General features: G+C 41.7%; 1 protein-coding gene across 1 annotated transcript; it reads left to right on the top strand.

Moving 5' to 3' along the window:
* Positions 1–544: 544 nt before the first annotated feature.
* Positions 545–11,803, top strand: LOC310682075 (uncharacterized protein). The gene is made up of 3 exons (XM_083450318.1): positions 545–991; positions 1,023–4,902; positions 9,242–11,803. The coding sequence occupies exons 2-3, from the start codon at positions 2,482–2,484 to the stop codon at positions 11,723–11,725; spliced, it is 4,905 nt and encodes a 1,634-aa protein (XP_083306444.1). The 5' UTR covers positions 545–991; positions 1,023–2,481; the 3' UTR covers positions 11,726–11,803.
* The last annotated feature ends 8,989 nt before the right edge of the window (positions 11,804–20,792 follow it).

Genomic DNA, 20,792 nt, shown 5'->3' with positions numbered 1-20,792 from the left:
TTGGTGCAATGAAGTTCAAGATAATGCAGACCCACATACTTTATTTGGATCTTTATGAAGGCTATATGCTTTATTTGAGTTCATAATACAAATTTACTGATAATTGTATACCCAGCCATTTCGTTTTTATATAAACCATTTTTAATTAATTCACCTATTTAAACAAACAATGGAAATCACTATCACAAGGTGCAACGATGGTCACCTACTTGGGTGGTTTTAAATCATTGTCATGTTGGCTATATTATGTCTAGTAGCAGACACCTCTGACTGTGGACCAAGGGCAGAGCTGGATTCAATAGAGCTCTGGCTGATCCAGCAGGGCTCTTCTTATGTTTTTATGTTTTTTATTTATTGGTGCAATGAAGTTCAAGATAATGCAGACCCAAATACTTTATTCAGATCTTTATGAAGGCTATATACTTCATTTGAGTTCATAATAAAAATTTAAAGATAATTGTATACCCAGACATTTAGTTTTTATATAAACCATTTCTAAATAATTTACTTATTTAAACAAGCAAACAATGGAAATCGCTACCACAAGAGGCAATGATGGTCACCTACTTGGGTGGTTTTAAAGGGGGATTAGAAAAAAAAATCATTGTCATGTTGGCCATATTATGTCTAGTAGCAGACACCCCTGACTGTGGACCAAGGGCAGAGCTTTTGAGGGGCATCTGGTTGGCCACAGTGGGAGAAAGGATGCTGGACTCAATAGAGCTCTGGCCTGATCCAGCAGGGCTTTTCTTATGTTTTTATGAAATTGAATTGTGTGCAATGTTTGTGTGTGATAGACTAGCAGATGAAAAACTAGAAGCATGTTGAAAATTAGGCAGCACTCTGGTTGTGATCACTTGGAAATGTCAATTCTGTTCAATGGGGTTCCAGTTTCAAGGGGATATATGGCAGGCAAAAATATTTGAATAGCATACACATCTCCAGATTGGGTTTATGGTCCTGGAGGCTGTTCTATGGAGCAATAAAGGCTGTTCTATAAAGCAATATTATCTTCTATAAAGCAATATTACCTTTAATGCGTACAAACTGAAAGTAAATTACTTTAGTTAGTTTCTAATAAAACCTCTATAATATGCTCTTTCAATTAGACACTCTTGATTTCTTCCCATACCTCTTGTCTCTCCACTGTTCTCAGTTCCCAAACTTCAGGATGTTATTATCATAATATGAAATCATGTGTAACGTGTCCAACAAACATTTTATCCTGTTGGATCATGCCTAGCTTCCGTCAAGGTGTTCCGTTGTGCCAAAAGCTGTTTAGTCATTCTGGCCACATGACCTGGAAAGCTGTCTGTGGACCAATGCCGACTCCCTCAGCCTGAAAGAGAGATGAGCGCCGCCACCCCATAGTCGCCTTTGACTGAACTTAAGTATCCAGGGATCCTTTACCTTTTTTTACTACTGGTAGAGCAGCTACAGCCATTGGTTCTGCACTTGTGCTGTGTTCCTGCTTTGATCACAGGGGAGCAACTGCTAAGCAAGGACATTTGTGTCACCAGCAGGTAGGAGGCAGGTGGCAGAGTCTGATGTAGAACCAATACCAGTGAACACACTTTTATTACCTAGTGCTGCCTAGACAGAAGCTGTAGGTGTTGCTTCTTATCTTATCCTCAACAGACAGAGAGAGAACTCTTGGAATAGTAAGTTACTCTTGGAATTCCTACCCAAAACTGAGAAGAACTTGTGCTCTGTTCCATAAATGTTGATGAACAGACATCCAACAACTTAGGAGAGATAAAAAAAGAGAATAATTTCAGTAGGGTGTTTATATTAATTCTATTTAAGAAAAAAATACAGTAGACTTACAGCTCTTGTGCTACTACAGCATAACTATTATCGTAATACATTAATTTTAAGAAAATGTTTTACTATGTAACTGGATTTTTATATATTAATAATAATGTGTCCATATTTCCAATAAAAAATGAAGATTTGCATAACCTTCATGTAATTGCAGTATTAGATACAACCCCAATTTTCACAGTACTGAAAAGCCACGAACATAAATGAGGGTAGCTGTACACTAAGAAAGAACACCAAGGAAAAGCCTTCTGAAATGCTCCACTCAGTGAGCAGAAAGGAAGGTACAGTATGTGCTGTAGAAACATCTGCATTTACTCACCTCTGTCTATTTTCATAGAACAAAATGCAGTTCCTTGAGTGGTCCTCTAAGTGTCAGTGTTGGCCAGTATGAGAGCCAGAGGGAGGATAGAGATCCAGTGAAGCTTCCTAGACTGCAGTAACTCCCATCCCTGCTATTCAGATCAAGCCAACTGAAGAGCACAGAGACAGGGAACTCTTGCAGAAAAGGAAAAATCTCTTTTGCTTTGCACAAATATAAGAACAAGGGCAGTTTATTCTTCCTCAGTGATACCTCATGTTGTTTCCTTCATCATTGTGAGAGCTTAAGCATAGGAAACTGAGAAAAGGAAGCAGCCTGTTTTTGAGAGAACCAGCCAGATGGAGAGAAGGCACAGAGGGAATGGCAGGACGCTCACAAGGCAAGTACTGCTTCTCTCTCTGTTGTCTTTTACCTGTTGGGCTACATCAGAGCAGATTCATTATTCAACCCCTGAGGAGATGGCAAAGGGTTCCGTTGTGGGGAACCTCGCCAAGGACCTGGGACTGAGCACCAAAGAACTAAGACATCGCAATCTGCACACTGTGTCTGTGGCTAAAATGCAGCATTTCAGTATCAATGCAGAGAATGGAAACCTCTATGTAAATGACAGGATTGATAGGGAGGGGATATGTGGCAAAAATCCACATTGCTTTGTTAATTTTGAAGTTGTAGTAGAAAACCCTTTGAATATTTTCCATGTACTAGTGGAAATCCAGGATGTTAATGATAATGCACCCCAATTCCTCAATGATAATATCAACTTGGAGACAGGTGAGCAAACTTTGCCAGGCACTCGATTTCTCCTTGGGAAAGCAGAAGATCCTGACATTGGGGTGAACTCTCTCCAGGATTACCAGCTGAGCTCCAATCAGTACTTCAGTTTGGAAATTAGAGAGAGAAAGGATGGAAATAAATATGCAGAACTGGTGCTACAGAAACCTCTTGATCGAGAAAGTGAACAGACCCTTCACTTGGTTCTTACCGCTATGGATGGGGGTGAGCCTAGGAAAACTGGGACGGCCCAGATACGGATTAATATCACAGATGCCAATGACAACCCACCTTTTTTCACTCAAGAGGTGTACAAGGTCAGCTTATCTGAAAATGTTCCTGTTGGGTCACTTGTGCTCCAGGTTGCAGCCTCTGATAAAGATGAAGGTTTATATGCCCAAATCAGGTATCATTTTAGTAACATACCAGCAGCTGCCGAACGGAAATTCAAGCTGGATCCCGTCAGCGGCCAAATCACACTACTGGAGCAACTGGATTTTGAGGACAATGATGAATATACGATGACAGTTGCTGCAAAAGATGGAGGAGGATTGATGACACATTCTAACATTGAGCTAAGGGTTCATGATGAGAATGATAATGCCCCAGATGTGACCTTAGCCTCCATGTTCAGCCCCGTTCCTGAAGGTTCTCTGCCAGGGACAGTTATTGCTCTGATCAATGTAAATGACAGAGATAGTGGAGATAATGGGAAGGTTACTTGCTACTTACAGGATGATTTACCCTTCAAAATTCTTCCCTCATCTAACAATTACTTCAAACTCCAGACAGACAGTCCTTTGGACAGAGAAATAGCTCCTGCATACAATATTACAATCACAGCCACTGATAAAGGAACTCCACCTCTTTCCACACACAAAACAATCTCACTACAGATCTCAGATATCAATGATAATGCCCCGACCTTTCAGAGATCAACCTACAGCATCTATGTGCCAGAAAACAATCCTTCAGGTGCCTCCATTTTCACCATCAAAGCCTCTGATCCTGATATGGACCAGAACTCACGGATCACATACTCCATCCTCAACAGCAACATTGAGGAGCTTCCCATCTCCTCCTATATCTCCATTAATTCAGAGACCGGCACCATCTATGCCCAGAGATCCTTTGACTATGAACAATTCAGAGAGTTCCGGCTGCAAGTGAAGGCCCAAGATGGGGGTTCTCCGCCTCTCAGCAGCAATGTGACCGTCAGGGTGTTTGTTCTTGACAGGAATGATAACAGCCCTCGTATCCTGTCCCCCTCACAAGAAGCCAAGGGCTCAGCCTTGTTTGAGATGGTGCCTCGTTCGGCCGAGGCAGATTATCTTGTCACCAAGGTGGTGGCCGTGGATGCAGATTCTGGACACAACGCCTGGCTCTCCTACCACCTGACTCAGGCCACTGAGCCGGCACTCTTCACGGTTGCTTCTCATACTGGAGAGATCAGGACCGCCAGGGCCTTTGTGGAGAGAGATGCTGTGAAACAGAGACTGGTCATTATGGTGAAGGATAACGGGCAGCCGTCTCTCTCGGCCACCATGACTCTGAACCTGGTGTTTGCTGAGAACTTTCAGGAGGCCCTTCCGGAAATGAAGAGCCAGCCCAGCAGCTCGGAGTATCAGTCTGACCTGCAGTTCTACTTGGTGCTGGCCTTAGCTGTGATCTCCTTCTTGTTCCTCTTGACTGTGATTCTGGCCGTTACAATGAAGCTCCGTCAATCAGGGCATCCCAGGTTCCTACAGTGCTTTGGTCCTGTTCCCCATTCCAAGAATGGTGCCATCTTCCCACCCAACTTTGAAGATGGGACTTTGCCCTATTCCTACCAGCTGTGTCTGTCTTCTGAGACCAGGAAGAATGAGTTTGCCTTCCTGACACCCGGTGTTCAGATGGTAGACAATATTCTTGGCAGTGAGAAACCTGCTGTGCCTTTTACAGGCAATGTAGGAAACAATTTTGATTCTGCAGTAGATAATGGAGAACAGGTAAGGTTTGTTTTCTGCAGTTACATGCATGGTACAGTCTGTAGTTCTTTACCGTTAAGTGACATTTCAATGCAACCTTTTATACTGCAGGTGTACCTGCCTTTTTCAGTCTTTAGTTAGTTTTTCATATAGAAATCAATAGGTGGGGCTTTATTTTGTATGTTCATTTTAATTATATATTAGCTTTCTATACTCCCTTTCATCCAAAGATCACATGGCAGCTTGCAATATAAAAGCTCTCATGTGTCATCATCTTTCCTATCTGTTCTAAGTAGCTGAGGCTAAACCACCTGGTGCAATTAGCTATTTCGTAGTCAGTTGAGGTAACCCATTTTCTACTTTGAGGGGATATTGCAATTTTTTGTTCTTTGTTTTGCTGGTGCATTCTTCAACATTTGACACAACAATAGTGTATTAATAGTCAATGTATACTGGATTGTCCACACATCATTTTTCTTTATTACTTGTTTTGAGCTGCCTCCCCAGTGTTATTGCATTTTTGAAGAGAACAGCTGTCATTGCATTAGTCCTTAGCACAGAGCGAGGTAACAAAATCTAAACTAGGTAATAAGATTTACATAAATTTACATGAAAAATAGCACTACTTGCTAGTTAAACCATTGCCATTTGTAGGGGCACTACTGCATAATGAAAGCGGGACAAAGAATAAACCAGAGCATTGGTGTTATAAAAAGTTGCAGGATTTCAGCAGGAAGATATGGGACACTCACTCACATTAGTCACAAAGCGGCTTATTGTACCATAAATAATAACACAGTAGAACATCACAAGCACAATAAAAATCATATAAAATAGTAAGCAAATCATCAGTAAAGTAAAACAGCCACCTTTTAAAATACACTTTTAACAAAACAAGTTTAAAATAGGCTAAAGTCATATTATAAAATTCACAAAGCATTACAGCTCTCATAGTCCACAAAACAATATCAAGAACATTAACAAAGAACCAAAAACAAAATAAGCACTCATACATCATCATGAGTCACAATAAAAATGGCATGGGGGGGCTTATGATTTACTTAAATCTCCCTAAAGCTAGGCTAGTTATAAATCTCTTTTTTTTCAAGATTTGTTCGGGGGGGGGGGTTGGTTACACACATACACACACAACGCACATGTATACCTTGCATAAAGTACGTTGTGACATGGTGATCTAAGTACCTTGTGTTTTTTGGCATCAATTTGACTCAAGAATGGACAACTACAACATTCACCCAGTTATTACTATTACTATTGCTATTGCTATTACAGTTATTACTATTACTATTACTATACTATTATTATTATCACCCAATATAGTGTATCTGTATCGTTTTTAACCTGTAGTGAGCTGTAGCAATCTGGATTTATGTTATAAATTGATTTTAATCTAGTACTAGGCTGCTTATATTTACAAGTCTGAATAGGTTGCCTATAGTTTATATTGAAGATCATTGTAATACACACACACACACACACACACACACACACACACACAAACACACACACACACACACATGGTGGTTCAGATACAGAATTTCCCTGTTCCATTCAATAGCAAGAATTGGGTTCCTCTCCTTAAATTGTTGGCATTTAATTGAACATTGGCTGCAACATGTAACCCATTATTTTAATACAGGACTTCATCTGTAATGTGGATGCAACATTTTTTGTGCATCTATGAGCTCCACAGAAAATGCATTTGCTTTAATTTTTTGGAGATGTAAATGGTTGTGCATGTTCTCAATGCTGCCTCTGTGGACAGTTGGGAAAAACATTGTACAAAGTACTTTGACATCATGGTTCAGATCTAGAGTTTCCCTGTTTCATATACCAGTGAGGATTGGATTTCACTGATCAAATTGTTGGTATTTAATTGAGCATTGGATGCAATGCTTAAGCCATTGTTTTAATGTAGGAGGTCATGTGTAATGTGGATGCAACCTTTTTATGTGTATCTTTGAACTCCACAGAAGACGCTTTTGCTTTAATCTTTCGGAGGTGTAAATTGTGCAGCATGTTCTCAATGCTGCCTCTGTGGACAGTTGGGATGGGCATGGTGGCACCATTCTCTAGGCCTCTCTTTTGGCATGGCAGTATCAGTATCAGTTCCCAATTGGGGCTGAATGGTAGTATTTTGCTCTTGTTGCTAAATTAGCCGAATAAGAGGATGAATGACAGGAGCTTTCTCATCTGCTAGGCAGTCAATAATTAAAGACTGGCTGTATTTGGACCCCAGCCATTCTTTTTAAATGTGCCACAACTGGCAAGTGCTATGTAGGTTAGAAAACATAAGGATCCTATAGTGAGCAGCCCAAGACCTGAAAGGACAGTTACCCAAACCAACCTTCATGGCAATCTGGTGATGGCAATTACTTGTCTGTGCTGATGACCTTATTGACTGTAGCGCTTACTGGCTCAGGGCTGATGATACCTAAAGGTCCACATTTGCACTCAGTGGAGCTGGGGGGGGAGGGCGCTGAAGAACAAAGACCAGTTTCCATATTGATCCAATACTTGGACCCTGGAGGGGGGGCATCAGGGGAGAAACGTCATCCTACTTCTGAGGTAGTTTGTCTGTCTTTGGTCCCCACCATGCACACAGGCACTATGGCAGTGGCCACATCCTGGGATATGACTTTGACTGACTGGCTAAAGCAAGTGAGGGTAGCTGATGGGTCTCAAACCCTCAGTGAGTTAGGGACTTTCTCTGCATGTGAAGACAAATTCTGGTGGATTGAGCAGACAAAATAATAGTGGATTCAGCAATCAAGAAGGTGGTTACTGCACATGCCGTAGAGGGAAGTGAGTGGCAGATCACTTCCTCTTCAACCTGGGAAGGTAACACATTTAGGAGAAGGAAAACTCTGATCCAAAACTCTGCTGCCTTGTATGCTATCCCCTACACAAATCCAGAGTGTAGTCCGTAAGACAATTGGATGTCATCTGCTAATAATTTATAATTAATCCTTGATTGTGTAACAATCTAGTGAGCACTTGTTTGTATCTATTATGTCTAAGTTAACTTCACCCCTAAAAGCTGAGCGATTTTGTTGTTGTCTCCCAACTTGTTGAGATAAAATGTCTTCTGTTTCTCTCTCTCATCACTAATCATCCTGTAGATAGTTTCTGCATGAATGAAGCATTTGAACTCCAGAAACTGAAAGTGATTATTCCAATCTGATTCATGCTGAAAGGTCTACTAACAATGGGCAATTATGCACCAGCAGAGTGGCACTAACATCACTTTGTGGGTGGAAACCAGTGGAGGCCGACCAGGCTGTGCAGAGGAAGTTAGTGTGTGTGTGTGTTTGTGTGTTTCAAGCTGCATACTCAGGATCCCTTACATACTATTGGCTTACAAAAAACCTATTATGTTATTGTTCTGTGTAAAGAAGAGGGTGATGAGCCATACCTGTGAGACTGTGAAGTAGATGTGCAAGGCCAGAAACACACATAGTAAATTGAATTAACACTAGAAATTGGAAAGCTATCTACCGTGACTGAATTACTGGAGCACATGAATGTGGGGGGAACAATGGCAAAGTTGAGAGCTGCTAAATAAATCTATTGAAGGGATTGTCTGCACAAATAGACCAATATTCTGAGCGCTAATACGAGGTGAGATGACAAAACTAAGCATGAGATGTGGGACTAATTTCAGTGATAAGCAATGTAATACAAGATGCTTCCTTAGGATATACACTCAAACACAAGAAGATATATACCTCTAAAAGCAGACATTCTTGTTTCTAAGGTTCATGTGAAGGCCTAGCTATAGGCAATAATACATTTTCCTCAATTTCTAAATAGTCCCATGCTATAAATGATAATGTTTAATTGTGCAGCCTGTAATTCCATTTTTGTCAGCAGCACTGCAAATTAATAAGCTTGGAAATAATTGTAAATATCTCTATCAACGTAGAGTAAAAAATTAACCTGCAAAATACAAAGATTGGGGTGAAAATTAAAGCTATTAAAGAAGGTTCACATATTCTGTTTAAAAGCCTGCCTTGAGCCATCACATATGAACACCAACAGAGGCCTTCTGTGACATGTATTGAGGAGAAAAATCACTGGGAAAAGATTGCAGTTCTCTGCTTCAGACTCACAGTGTCACTGTTGGACAAGGCGGCAATCCATGGGCAGCTGAAGTTCCACTGATGCTTTCTGCGGAGAGATCTCTTTGTCCCAAACTGCACATCGGGAATACCAGCAGACGCTGGAACAAACGTTTCAGCTGGAAAACAGAAAACACTGCAGCATATACAAATTAAGCCAAAGGATCCAGTTCTTTTTTTACTGAACAAAAAAATCTCCTGTCTTGGTGGAAATCTGAAATCCTGTGCTCATCAAAGAGAAGAGGAAAATGAAGAGAAGAGGAATCCTTCATGGAGAGAGCTTTCAAACACCAGGAAGGTATATAACACTTCTGATATTATCATCTTTGTTTTGTGGAGCAGTTTTGGAAGAGGTTCACTATTCCATCCCTGAGGAGATGGCAAAGGGGTCTTTGGTGGGAAATCTTGCCAAGGATCTAGGACTGAATGCCAGAGAACTGAAGAGCAGAAACCTGCATATCCTTTCTGAAGGTAAAAAGCCATATTTCACTATCAGTGCACAAAATGGAAACCTGTATGTAAATGAAAGGATAGATCGTGAGGAAATATGTGGGGAGAGTGTACACTGTCTGATTAATTTTGAAGCTGTGGTTGAAAATCCTTTGAATGTTTTCCATGTAAGTGTAGCAATTCAGGACATTAATGATAATATGCCACAGTTCTTAAATGAAATCATGAGGCTTGAAATTGTTGAATCCACATTACCAGGTACAAGATTTCATACTGGGAAAGCTGAAGATCCTGATATTGGGACTAATTCTCTCCAGAATTACCAACTAAGTCCAAATCACTATTTCATTCTAGAGATTCGACAGGGAGAAGATGGCCATAAATATGCAGAATTAGTGTTGCAAAAATCTTTGGATCGGGAAAGTGATCACTCCCTTCAGTTGATCCTTATGGCCCTGGATGGGGGTGAACCCAGAAAAACTGGGACTGCCCAGATATGGATTAACATCACAGATGCCAATGATAACCCACCAGTCTTCACTCAAGAGGTTTATACAGTTAGCCTGAGGGAAAATTCTCCTGTGGGGTCCCCCATACTGCAGGTAAAAGCCTCTGATAGAGATGAAGGTCTGAATGCCCAAATTCATTATACATTTAGTAATATTCCTAAAAGAGCCTACCAAAAATTTGACCTATTTCCACAAAATGGAACAATTACAATTAAGGAAGCTCTTGACTTTGAGGAAACAGAGAAGTACACTATGACCGTTGAAGCAAGAGATGGAGGAGGATTAGTGGCTCATTGTAATGTCAATATAAAGATTCTAGATGAGAATGACAATGCACCAGAGATCATTCTGGCCTCCTTATCTAGTCCAGTTCCTGAAGACTCTGTTTCTGGAACAGTAATAGCTCTCATCAACGTAAAGGATCGGGATTCTGGAGAAAATGGAAAAATTACATGCCACTTACAAAGTAATGTACCATTTAAAATAGTGTCAACATCTAAGAACTACTATAAAATCCTCACAGACAGTCCTTTGGACAGAGAAAAAGCCTCAGGATACAACATCACCATCACGGCCACCGACAAAGGTAGCCCCCCTCTCTCCTCCAACAAAACCATCTCCCTGCAGATTTCAGATATCAATGACAACCCCCCTGCCTTTGAAAAATCAACCTACAGTGTCTTTGTGCCAGAAAACAATCCCTCAGGTGCCTCCATTTTTGCCATCAAAGCCTCGGACCCGGATCTGGACCGCAACTCACGTATCACTTACTCCATCCTCAACAGCAACATGGAGGAGCTGCCTCTCTCCTCTTACGTCTCCATCAACTCTGAGACGGGAACTATCTATGCACAGCGCTCCTTTGACTATGAGCAATTCCGGGAGTTTAAGATCCAAGTGAAGGCCCAAGATGGCGGCTCTCCCTCTCTCAGCAACAACGCCACCGTGTGGGTGTACATTTTGGATCAGAACGATAACAGCCCTCGCGTTCTGTATCCTGTCCCGGGTGTTGAGGGCTCTGCCTTGTTTGAGATGGTTCCTCACTCGGCAGAGCCAGGCTACCTAGTGACCAAAGTGGTGGCTGTGGACGTGGACTCTGGGCACAATGCCTGGCTCTCCTACCAAGTGCTGCAGGCCACAGAGCCGGCCCTCTTCACCATTGGGACCCACACGGGAGAGATCAGGACGTCACGAGCGCTTCTGGAGAAAGATGCTGTGAAGCAGAAGCTGGTCATCTTGGTGAAGGACAATGGGAAGGCTCCGCTCTCAGCTACTGTGGTCCTCAACCTCGTGGTTGCCGAGAACTTCCAAGAGGCACTTCCAGAAATGACTAGGCAGTCCAGTGACACAGAGCATCATTCAGACCTCCAGTTTTACTTGGTGCTGGCTTTGGCATTGATCTCATTTTTATTCCTCCTGACGGTGATACTGGTCATTGTCATGAAACTTCGACAATCAGGAAATCCCAAATTATTCCAATGCTTTGAACCTAATGCTTTTTCTAAGGCACAGGTCATATTTCCACCAAACTATGAAGAAGGAACTTTACCTTATTCCTACCAACTCTGTCTATCGTCAGAGATGAGGAAAGAGCAGATCTCTTTCCCGAAACCCCATATCCAGGTGGCAGAAGACTTTCTATGCAATGATAGCTCTCAGGTGGTTCTTGTGGATGGCAACTGTGGGGATGCCAGTGCCAAAGAGGAGGTTGGTGAGCAGGTAAGTTTTGCTTTCAGAAACTGAGGTGTTGGCACCACAACCTTGCTCCTTGTATGAGCAAAACTAGTATTTTTAGCTGTCTTCCTCTTAACTGCCTGATTTTACTAAATGAGAGAACTAAAAAAATATTATATTACTAGCACCAGCTGTTCAGACTGTAGAAAACTTTTTTTACAAGTGGTCTACAAATTGCAACGACAGAGGCAAATTCAGTGCTGAGACTGAAAATGATGTTCAGGTGAGTCTTCATTAATTATGGAATTTATATCCTGTTCTACCTTCTAGTAATTTTCTTCCTGTATATTATTGAAATATCACTATCATTATATACTGTAGTTATTTTTTAGTTCCTCCTAGAGGTTAAATATGTGGATTTGTACTTCGTTCAGTCACATAGTTTATTCATCCTGTTCTGATTCTAGTTAACTGAAAAATGTGTAAAACATGAATGCTTCCTATTTGTTCATAGTAGATCTTTTGGAGTGTTTTGAACTTCTCTGGAAGATTCATGTACAAAGAACTTGTATGAAATGCAGAATGCTCAGAAAAGCGCAACTAAGATGGTCAAGTGGGTGGAACAACTTCTTTATTCGGGAAAAAATGCAATGCTTAACAATATTTAGTTTAGATCAAAGACAAGGGAATAGCGATATGGTCCTTCCAGTGTCACATTTCAACCACATCTACAGGACAGCAAGTAATTCAAGTGGGAGGTGCAAGGCAACCAATGCTAGGATGCAACATTTTTGTGGGGCATGTCCTGAAATGAAAGGTTCCAGGTGGATATAATAAGGGAAGCTGAAATAATAACAGGATACACTTTATCAACGGTTATTATGATTGTTTCATTCAGTTGTATTAAGGGTTTAATACTAGCAGAGTAGTAGTCCAAGACTTATTAACTATAGCAAGAACAACTATTTGGTATAAGTTGAGTGGAGTGTGTTGTTAAGAACACCAGCTTTACAGGAGTGGAGTATGGGATATTTTATCTATGGTTAAACTAATGAATATGGTAAGAGTCAGAGTGGGGAGACTGATAACAATGTGGTGGAAAAATAGAACATTTTCATACTTAATTTGCGCAATAAAGTTCAAGATAATACAGACTCACACACACTGTTAGAAACTTTATAAATCAGTATGCTTTCTTAGAGTGTATAATATAAAACTATTGAAACTTGTATCCAGCCATTATTTTTATTTATACAGAACAATCACACATACTTTACACATTTTAATAACTAAATAACTTATGGGAATTGCTCCCACAAAAAGCTGTGATGGCCACTAACTTGGATGCCTTATAGACAACATCATGGTGGCCACAAGTCGTGCTGACTATATCCCGTCAGGTACTAGAAGCAGGATTCCTCCAAATGCCACAGCGGGAGACAAGTTGCTTAACAAGAAAGGCCTTGGGTCTGGTCCATCAAGGCTCTTCTTATGTTGTTACATTTTAATGAAAGGAATTGTGTGCCCTGATGTTGTATGATAGACTGATGGACAAAGGACTATAAGTGTGTTAAAGTGAGGCAATGCTCTGCTGGTGATCCCTTGGGTATGTAGCTTCCATTCAACGGGGTTCAATTTCAGTGGGACAGACATCAAGGCAAAACATGTTTTCAATAGGCTGTATATCTCCAGACTGGGTTTTGAGTCTTGTGAGCTGTTATGCGCAGCAATCAGAGGAGCTGTTGCTTTAATGTGTACAAACTGAAAGCAAATAACTTGAAATTTGCTAAAGGGAAAGTACCGTACATTGTACAACATGGTTTTCCTTGCAGTTCCTTGAGTGGTCCTCTAAGTGTCAGTGTTGGCCAGTATGAGAGCCAGAGGGAGGATAGACATCCATTGATGCTTCCTAGACTGCAGTAACTCCCATCACTGTTGTTCAGATCAAGCCAACTGAAGAGCACAGAGACAAGGAACTCTTGCAGAGAAGGAAAAATCTCTTTTGCTTTGCACACATATGAGAACAAGGGCAGTTTATTCTTCCTCAGTGATATCTCATGCTGTTTCCTTCATCACTGTGAGAGCTTGAGCATAGGAAACTGAGAAAGGGAAGCAGCCTGTTTTTGAGAGAACCAGCCAGATGGAGAGAAGGCACAGAGGGAATGGCAGGGCGCTCACAAGGCAAGTACTGCTTCTCTCTCTCTTGTCTTTTACCTGTTGGGCTGCATCAGAGCAGATTCATTATTCAACCCCTGAGGAGATGGCAAAGGGTTCCGTTGTGGGGAACCTCGCCAAGGACCTGGGACTGAGCACCAAAGAACTAAGACATCGCAATCTGCACACTGTGTCTGTGGCTAAAATGCAGCATTTCAGTATCAATGCAGAGAATGGAAACCTCTATGTAAATGACAGGATTGATAGGGAGGGGATATGTGGCAAAAATCCACTTTGCTTTGTTCAGTTTGAAGTTGTGGTAGAAAACCCGCTGAATGTTTTCCATGTAACAGTAGAAATCCAGGATGTTAATGATAATGCACCCCAATTCCTCAATGATAATATCAGCTTGGAGACAGGTGAACTAACTCTGCCAGGCACTCGATTTCTCCTTGGGAAAGCAGAAGATCCTGACATTGGGATGAACTCTCTCCAGGATTACCAGCTGAGCTCCAATCAGTACTTCAATTTGGAAGTTAGAGAGAGAAAAGATGGAAATAAATATGCAGAACTGGTGCTGCAGAAATCTTTGGATCGGGAAAAAGAGCAGACCCTTCACTTACTACTTACCGCAATCGATGGGGGTGAGCCTAGGAAAACTGGAACAGCCCAGATACGGATTAATATCACCGATGCCAATGACAACCCTCCCATTTTCACTCAAGAGGTGTACAAGGTCAGTTTAAGTGAAAATGCTCCTATTGGGTCCACGGTGCTCCGGGTCATAGCCTCTGATGATGATGAAGGTACAAATGCCCAAATCAGGTATCATTTCAGCAACATACCAGCAACTTCCCAAGAGAAATTCAGTCTAGAGCCCATTGGTGGTGTAATCACCCTCTTGAAGCGACTGGATTTTGAGGACAACGATGAATATACCTTGACGGTTGCAGCAAAAGATGGCGGAGGATTGGTGACTCATTGCAATATTGAGATAAGGGTTCTTGATGAGAATGATAATGCCCCAGATGTGACCTTAACCTCCATGTTCAGCCCAGTTCCTGAAGATTCACCATCTGGAACCTTAATTGCTCTGATCAATGTAAATGACAAAGATGCTGGTGATAATGGAAAAGTTACCTGCTATTTAAACAGTGATTTGCCCTTCAAGATTATTTCCTCATCTAACAATTTCTACAAACTTCTGACAGACTGCCCTTTGGACAGAGAAAAAACTCCTGCATATAATATTACAATCACAGCCACTGACAAAGGGACTCCGCCTCTTTCTACACACAAAACGATCTCACTACAGGTTTCGGATATCAATGATAATACCCCTTCCTTTCAGAGATCAACCTACAGCATCTATGTGCCAGAAAACAATCCTTCAGGTGCCTCCATTTTCACCATCAAAGCCTCTGATCCCGATGTGGACCAGAACTCAAGGATCACATACTCCATCCTCAACAGCAACATTGAGGAGCTTCCCATCTCCTCCTATATCTCCATTAATTCAGAGACCGGCACCATCTATGCCCAGAGATCCTTTGACTATGAACAATTCAGAGAGTTCCGGCTGCAGGTGAAGGCCCAAGATGGGGGTTCTCCGCCTCTCAGCAGCAATGTGAGCGTCAGGGTGTTTGTTCTTGACAGGAATGATAACAGCCCTCGTATCCTGTCCCCCTCACAAGAAGCCAAGGGCTCAGCCTTGTTTGAGATGGTGCCTCGTTCGGCCGAGGCAGATTATCTTGTCACCAAGGTGGTGGCCGTGGATGCAGATTCTGGACACAACGCCTGGCTCTCCTACCACCTGACTCAGGCCACTGAGCCGGCACTCTTCACGGTTGGTTCTCATACTGGAGAGATCAGGACCGCCAGGGCCTTTGTGGAGAGAGACGCTGTGAAACAGAGACTGGTCATTATGGTGAAGGATAACGGGCAGCCGTCTCTCTCGGCCACCATGACTCTGAACCTGGTGTTTGCTGAGAACTTTCAGGAGGCCCTTCCGGAAATGAAGAGCCAACCCAACAGCTCAGAGTATCAGTCTGACCTGCAGTTCTACTTGGTGCTGGCCTTAGCTGTGATCTCCTTCTTGTTCCTCTTGACTGTGATTCTGGCCGTTACAATGAAGCTCCGTCAATCAGGGCATCCCAGGTTCCTACAGTGCTTTGGTCCTGTTCCCCATTCCAAGAATGGTGCCATCTTCCCACCCAACTTTGAAGATGGGACTTTGCCCTATTCCTACCAGCTGTGTTTGTCTTCTGAGACCAGGAAGAATGAGTTTGCCTTCCTGACACCCAATGTTCAGATGGTAGACAATATTCTTGGCAGTGAGAAACCTGCTGTGCCTTTTACAGGCAACAGTGGAAACAATTTTCAGTCTGAGATGGCTAATGGTGAAGAGGTAAGATTTGTTCTCTGTATTTACATGTGTGGTACACTCTGTAGTTCTTTACCATTAAGTGACATTGCAATACAACCTTTTTATACAGCATATGTACCTGCCTTTTAAATTTTCAGTCTTTAGTTAATTTTCCATCTAGATTCATGAATCATCACCTTCTTTATATATAGTAAACAGCTGAGGCAAAACTATCTGTTGCAGGTGTAGTCTATTTTCTCCATTGTATTTTGAGATTTCCAGTTCAATCCTAACCACGTCTACCCAGATGTGAGTCCTGTTGAATTCAGTGTGACTTTCTCTCAAGTAAGAGTACTTAGGATTTAAGCTTTGGAATTTGAATAGTGGGAACATGAAATTAAATGAAGTTAGATGGATATATATATTGCTCATTTAATCTTATGAATGGGTGTGGAATGTGCCGACGTTTTTGTTATGTCATTGAGGAGGTGCACTTCTTTCTGTATGGCAGAGTTCTGTGCTATTGAGTTCAATAGTGCTTACTCCCAGGTTGTACAGTCATACCTTGGAAGTCGAACAGAATCCGTTCCAGAAGTTTGTTTGACTTCCAAAACGTTTGAAAACCAAATTGTTGCTTCTGATTGGATGCAGGAAGCTCCTGCAGCCAATCAGAGGTCTCGGAACCCCCATCGGACATTTGGGTTCCAAAAGAATGTTTGCAAACCAGAACAATCACTTCTGGGTTTGCGGCATTCGGGAGCCAAAACGTCCGAGTTCCAGGGTGTTTGGCATCCAAAGTACAATTGTATTCCAGCTTTCCAGCATAAGTAGCTTGAACATTAAATAATACAGTAAATGAGGAAGATAATTATTTTCTGATCATTTCATGACATGGGGTGGGAGCAATGTGCTGATGCTTCTACTTTATAATCATAGCCCCCTTCTTTCTTTCCTTTTGAATCAAGAATGGTCAACTACAACATTCAATTATTGGAGTACAATGTATGATTTTTCACCAGTAGTGCATTGTAGCTACCTGGATTTAAAATAATATGATATGGCTTCACTAGGTCTAAAATGATTTTAATCTAGGATATACTAGAGTCCTTACAAAAGTCTGGATAGGCTACTTGTGGTTCATGTTGAAGAACATTGTGCAAAGTACTTTGACATCATGGTTCGGATCTAGAGTTTCCCTGTTTCATTTAACAGTGCAGAATGGATTTCACTGATCAAATTGTTGGTATTTAATTGAGCACTGGATGCAATGCTTAACCCATTGTTTTAATGTAGGAGGTCATGTGTAATGTGGATGCAACCTTTTTATGTGTATCTTTGAACTCCACAGAAGACGCTGTTACTTTAATCTTTTGGAGGTGTAAATTGTGCAGCATGTTCTCAACGCTGCCTCTGTGGACAGTTGGCGTGGGCATGGTGGCACCATTCTCTAGGCCTCTGTTTGGCATGGCAGTATCTGGCCTTCTCCTTCTAGCTTCAAACAAGGCAGGATCTATCAGTTCCAAGTTGGGGCTGAATGGTAGTATTTTGTTCTTGTTGCTAAATTGGCCAAATGAGAGGATGAATGACAGGAGATTTCTCATCTGCTAGGCAGTCAATAATTAAAGACTGGCTGTATTTGGACCCCAGCTATTCTTTTTAAATGTGCCGCAACTGGCAAGTGCTATGTAGGTTAGAAAACATAAGGATCCTATAGTGAGCAGCCCAAGACCTGAAAGGAGAGTTACCCAAACCAACCTCCATGGTATTCTTACTAGTTTTGGGGGAATCTGGTGATGGCAATTACTCGTCTGTACTGATGACCTCATTGACTTACTGGCTCAGGGCTGATGATACCTAAAGGTCCTCATTTGCACTCAGTGGAGCTGGGGAGGAGGGCACTGAAGAGAAAAGACCAGTTTCAATGTTGATCCAATACTTGGACCCAGAATGGCAACAACTGTTTAATGTGTCTGGCAGAAAAGACAGTTCCTAGCCTCCATCTTGGCATTAAGTATGTCATCACTGAGGTTGTAGAAGTAGTATAATTTAATCATATGTAGATCAGACTTGTAAATAAATAAGTTGTGGCACATAGTCAAATCCATCCACTGTGTCTGGCTTCATACTGGGGTGTGGAAGCAAACATAGACCACACTTTTTTCTTTTCTTTTTACCTGTATTGTTCAATCATGTTTCAGTATGTGTGATATAAAATCCGCCACCAGGTCAAGACTAATTGGCAGTGGTCTTCTAGAGTAGAGCATGGATATTGATTATTTAGCTGGAGATACATTAAAGCCCTTTATGCACAACTAGTTGATCATATTTATTTTATAGTTGTAAACTGCTTAGAGGCTGCTTTTGTTGAAGAAATGTGAATTGTGGCTATCTTGGAAGGTATATGTATTATTTAGGGTTATGTATATAGTGGGCTGGATCCAGACTTGGCCATACATAGCGCCGAAGCATTGAAATCAACTTGACAAGTGAGCTATTACTGAGTTAACCACATTGATTTTTGTGGATCAGCTATAACCATGACTAAGGCTGTTATCAAAATCCTGGCTTGGGCGTCATGAGGCATAACAGAGCAAAGAGACCACTGTCACATCTGCAGCATTGCTGCTGGTCTGGGCAGAAGGTGGAGTCGCACCTCACTTAGACCCACATCAGGCCCAGTGCCACCATGGGACAGTAGTGGGACTGGCTCCTGTCTCTCCCTGTCCTTGTCCCGTTTCAGAATTTTTCATCAGCTGCCATGAGTGGAGATCCCACTGGCATGACTTCTAACCAAGCATACATTTGGCAGAGGGAACAGGCAATTCTGCCCCAGCAGACTGACCCCCTGTGGGTAGAGGCCAGTGGAGGCTGGTAGGGCTTGGCTGAGGAACAGCTCCAACCAATCCAAACCCTACCACCACCAGCGCAGTGCAAAAGATTGCAGGCTAAGCCTGGAGCTAAAGCTGAGTAAAGTTCCTCAAATATCCAGGATTTGTCAGAACAGCTACATTACTTCCCGTGTTATAATACTTACAATGTATGATATTATATAGTATTAGTGCAATTATTCCCATACTGCAGGAAGAGCCTTGAGGGAAGTGTGGCTTACTTAAGGGAACCTGCTGAGTTCATGCCAAATGCAAGACACAAAATGCATTACTATTCTGTTTCTTACACTACACCAGCTGAAGACACTTAAAGCACATTGAACACTTGAATTGCACTTAATTCAATTTATAAACAGAGGTTGGATGGCCATCTGCCATGGATGCTTTAGCTGAGATTCCTGCATTGCAGGGGGTTGGACTAGATGACCCCTGGGGTCACTTCCAACTCTAAGATTCCATCATTCTATCTCTCCTTCCTTGGAGGTTTTTAAAACCTTGAATAAAATAATTTCCTCAATTCTCCCATCGTCTTTTTCTTTATACACCGTAACACTTCATAGAGAAATCCACTAGAGAAATTCAATTTTTCTCTTAGAGAGGTTTACAGATTGATATTCTTGGTAAAAATTGTAAGTGCTTTAAATTGAGGAAATGAATCTATACTATGTTTTTAGTGCTTGTTCTTTACATCAAATACTCCTTTGAAGTTGATTTTTTTTAACCTGTAATACTAGTGAAAAGATAACACAAACAAAACACAAATATTTCTGCTTTATAACAGAAGAGGGTTCACATATCCTGTATCAGAATATAGTTTGAGTCATTAAATATAAATACCACCATGCCATGTCATGAATTAGGGAAGAAAAATCACTGGGAAAAGATTGCAGTTCTCTGCTTCAGACTCACAGTGTCACTGTTGGACAAGGCGGCAATCCATGGGCAGCTGAAGTTCCACTGATGCTTTCTGCAGAGAGATCTCTTTGTCCCAAACTGCACATCGGGAAAACCAGCAGACGCTGGAACAAACGTTTCAGCTGGAAAACAGAAAACACTGCAGCATATACAAATTAAGCCAAAGGATCCAGTTCTTTTTTTACTGAGGGGAAATCTCCTGTCTTGGTGGAAATCTGAAATCCTGTGCTCATCAAAGGGAAGAGGAAAATGAAGATGAGAGGAATCCTTCATGGAGAGAGCTTTCAAACACCAGGAAGGTATATAACACTTCTGATATTATCATCTTTGTTCTGTGGAGCAGTTTTGGAAGAGGTTCACTATTCCATCCCTGAGGAGATGGCAAAGGGGTCTTTGGTGGGAAATCTTGCCAAGGATCTAGGACTAAATGCCAGAGACCTGAAGAGCAGAAACCTGCATATCCTTTCTGAAGGTAAAAAGCCATATTTCACTATCAATGCTGAAAATGGAAACCTGTATGTGAATGAAAGGATAGATCGTGAGGGAATGTGTAGAGAGAGCACACACTGCATTATTGATTTTGAAGCAATGGTTGAAAAGCCATTGAACGTTTTCCATGTAAGTGTAGCAATTCAGGACATTAATGATAACGCCCCACAATTCATAAAGGGCTATATTGGGCTTCAAATAATTGAATCCACATTGCCAGGTGCCAGATTTCTCCTTGGGAAAGCTGAAGATCCTGATATTGGGATTAATTCTCTCCAGAATTACCAGCTAAGTCCAAATCACTATTTCATTCTAGAGATCCGAC

This window comes from Podarcis tiliguerta, assembly GCF_965153285.1.
Source record: "Podarcis tiliguerta genome assembly, chromosome: 7".
In the NCBI taxonomy this organism is placed as follows: domain Eukaryota; kingdom Metazoa; phylum Chordata; class Lepidosauria; order Squamata; family Lacertidae; genus Podarcis; species Podarcis tiliguerta.
The sequence above is the reverse complement of the archived record's forward strand: the minus strand, read 5'-3'. Positions and strand labels throughout refer to the sequence as shown.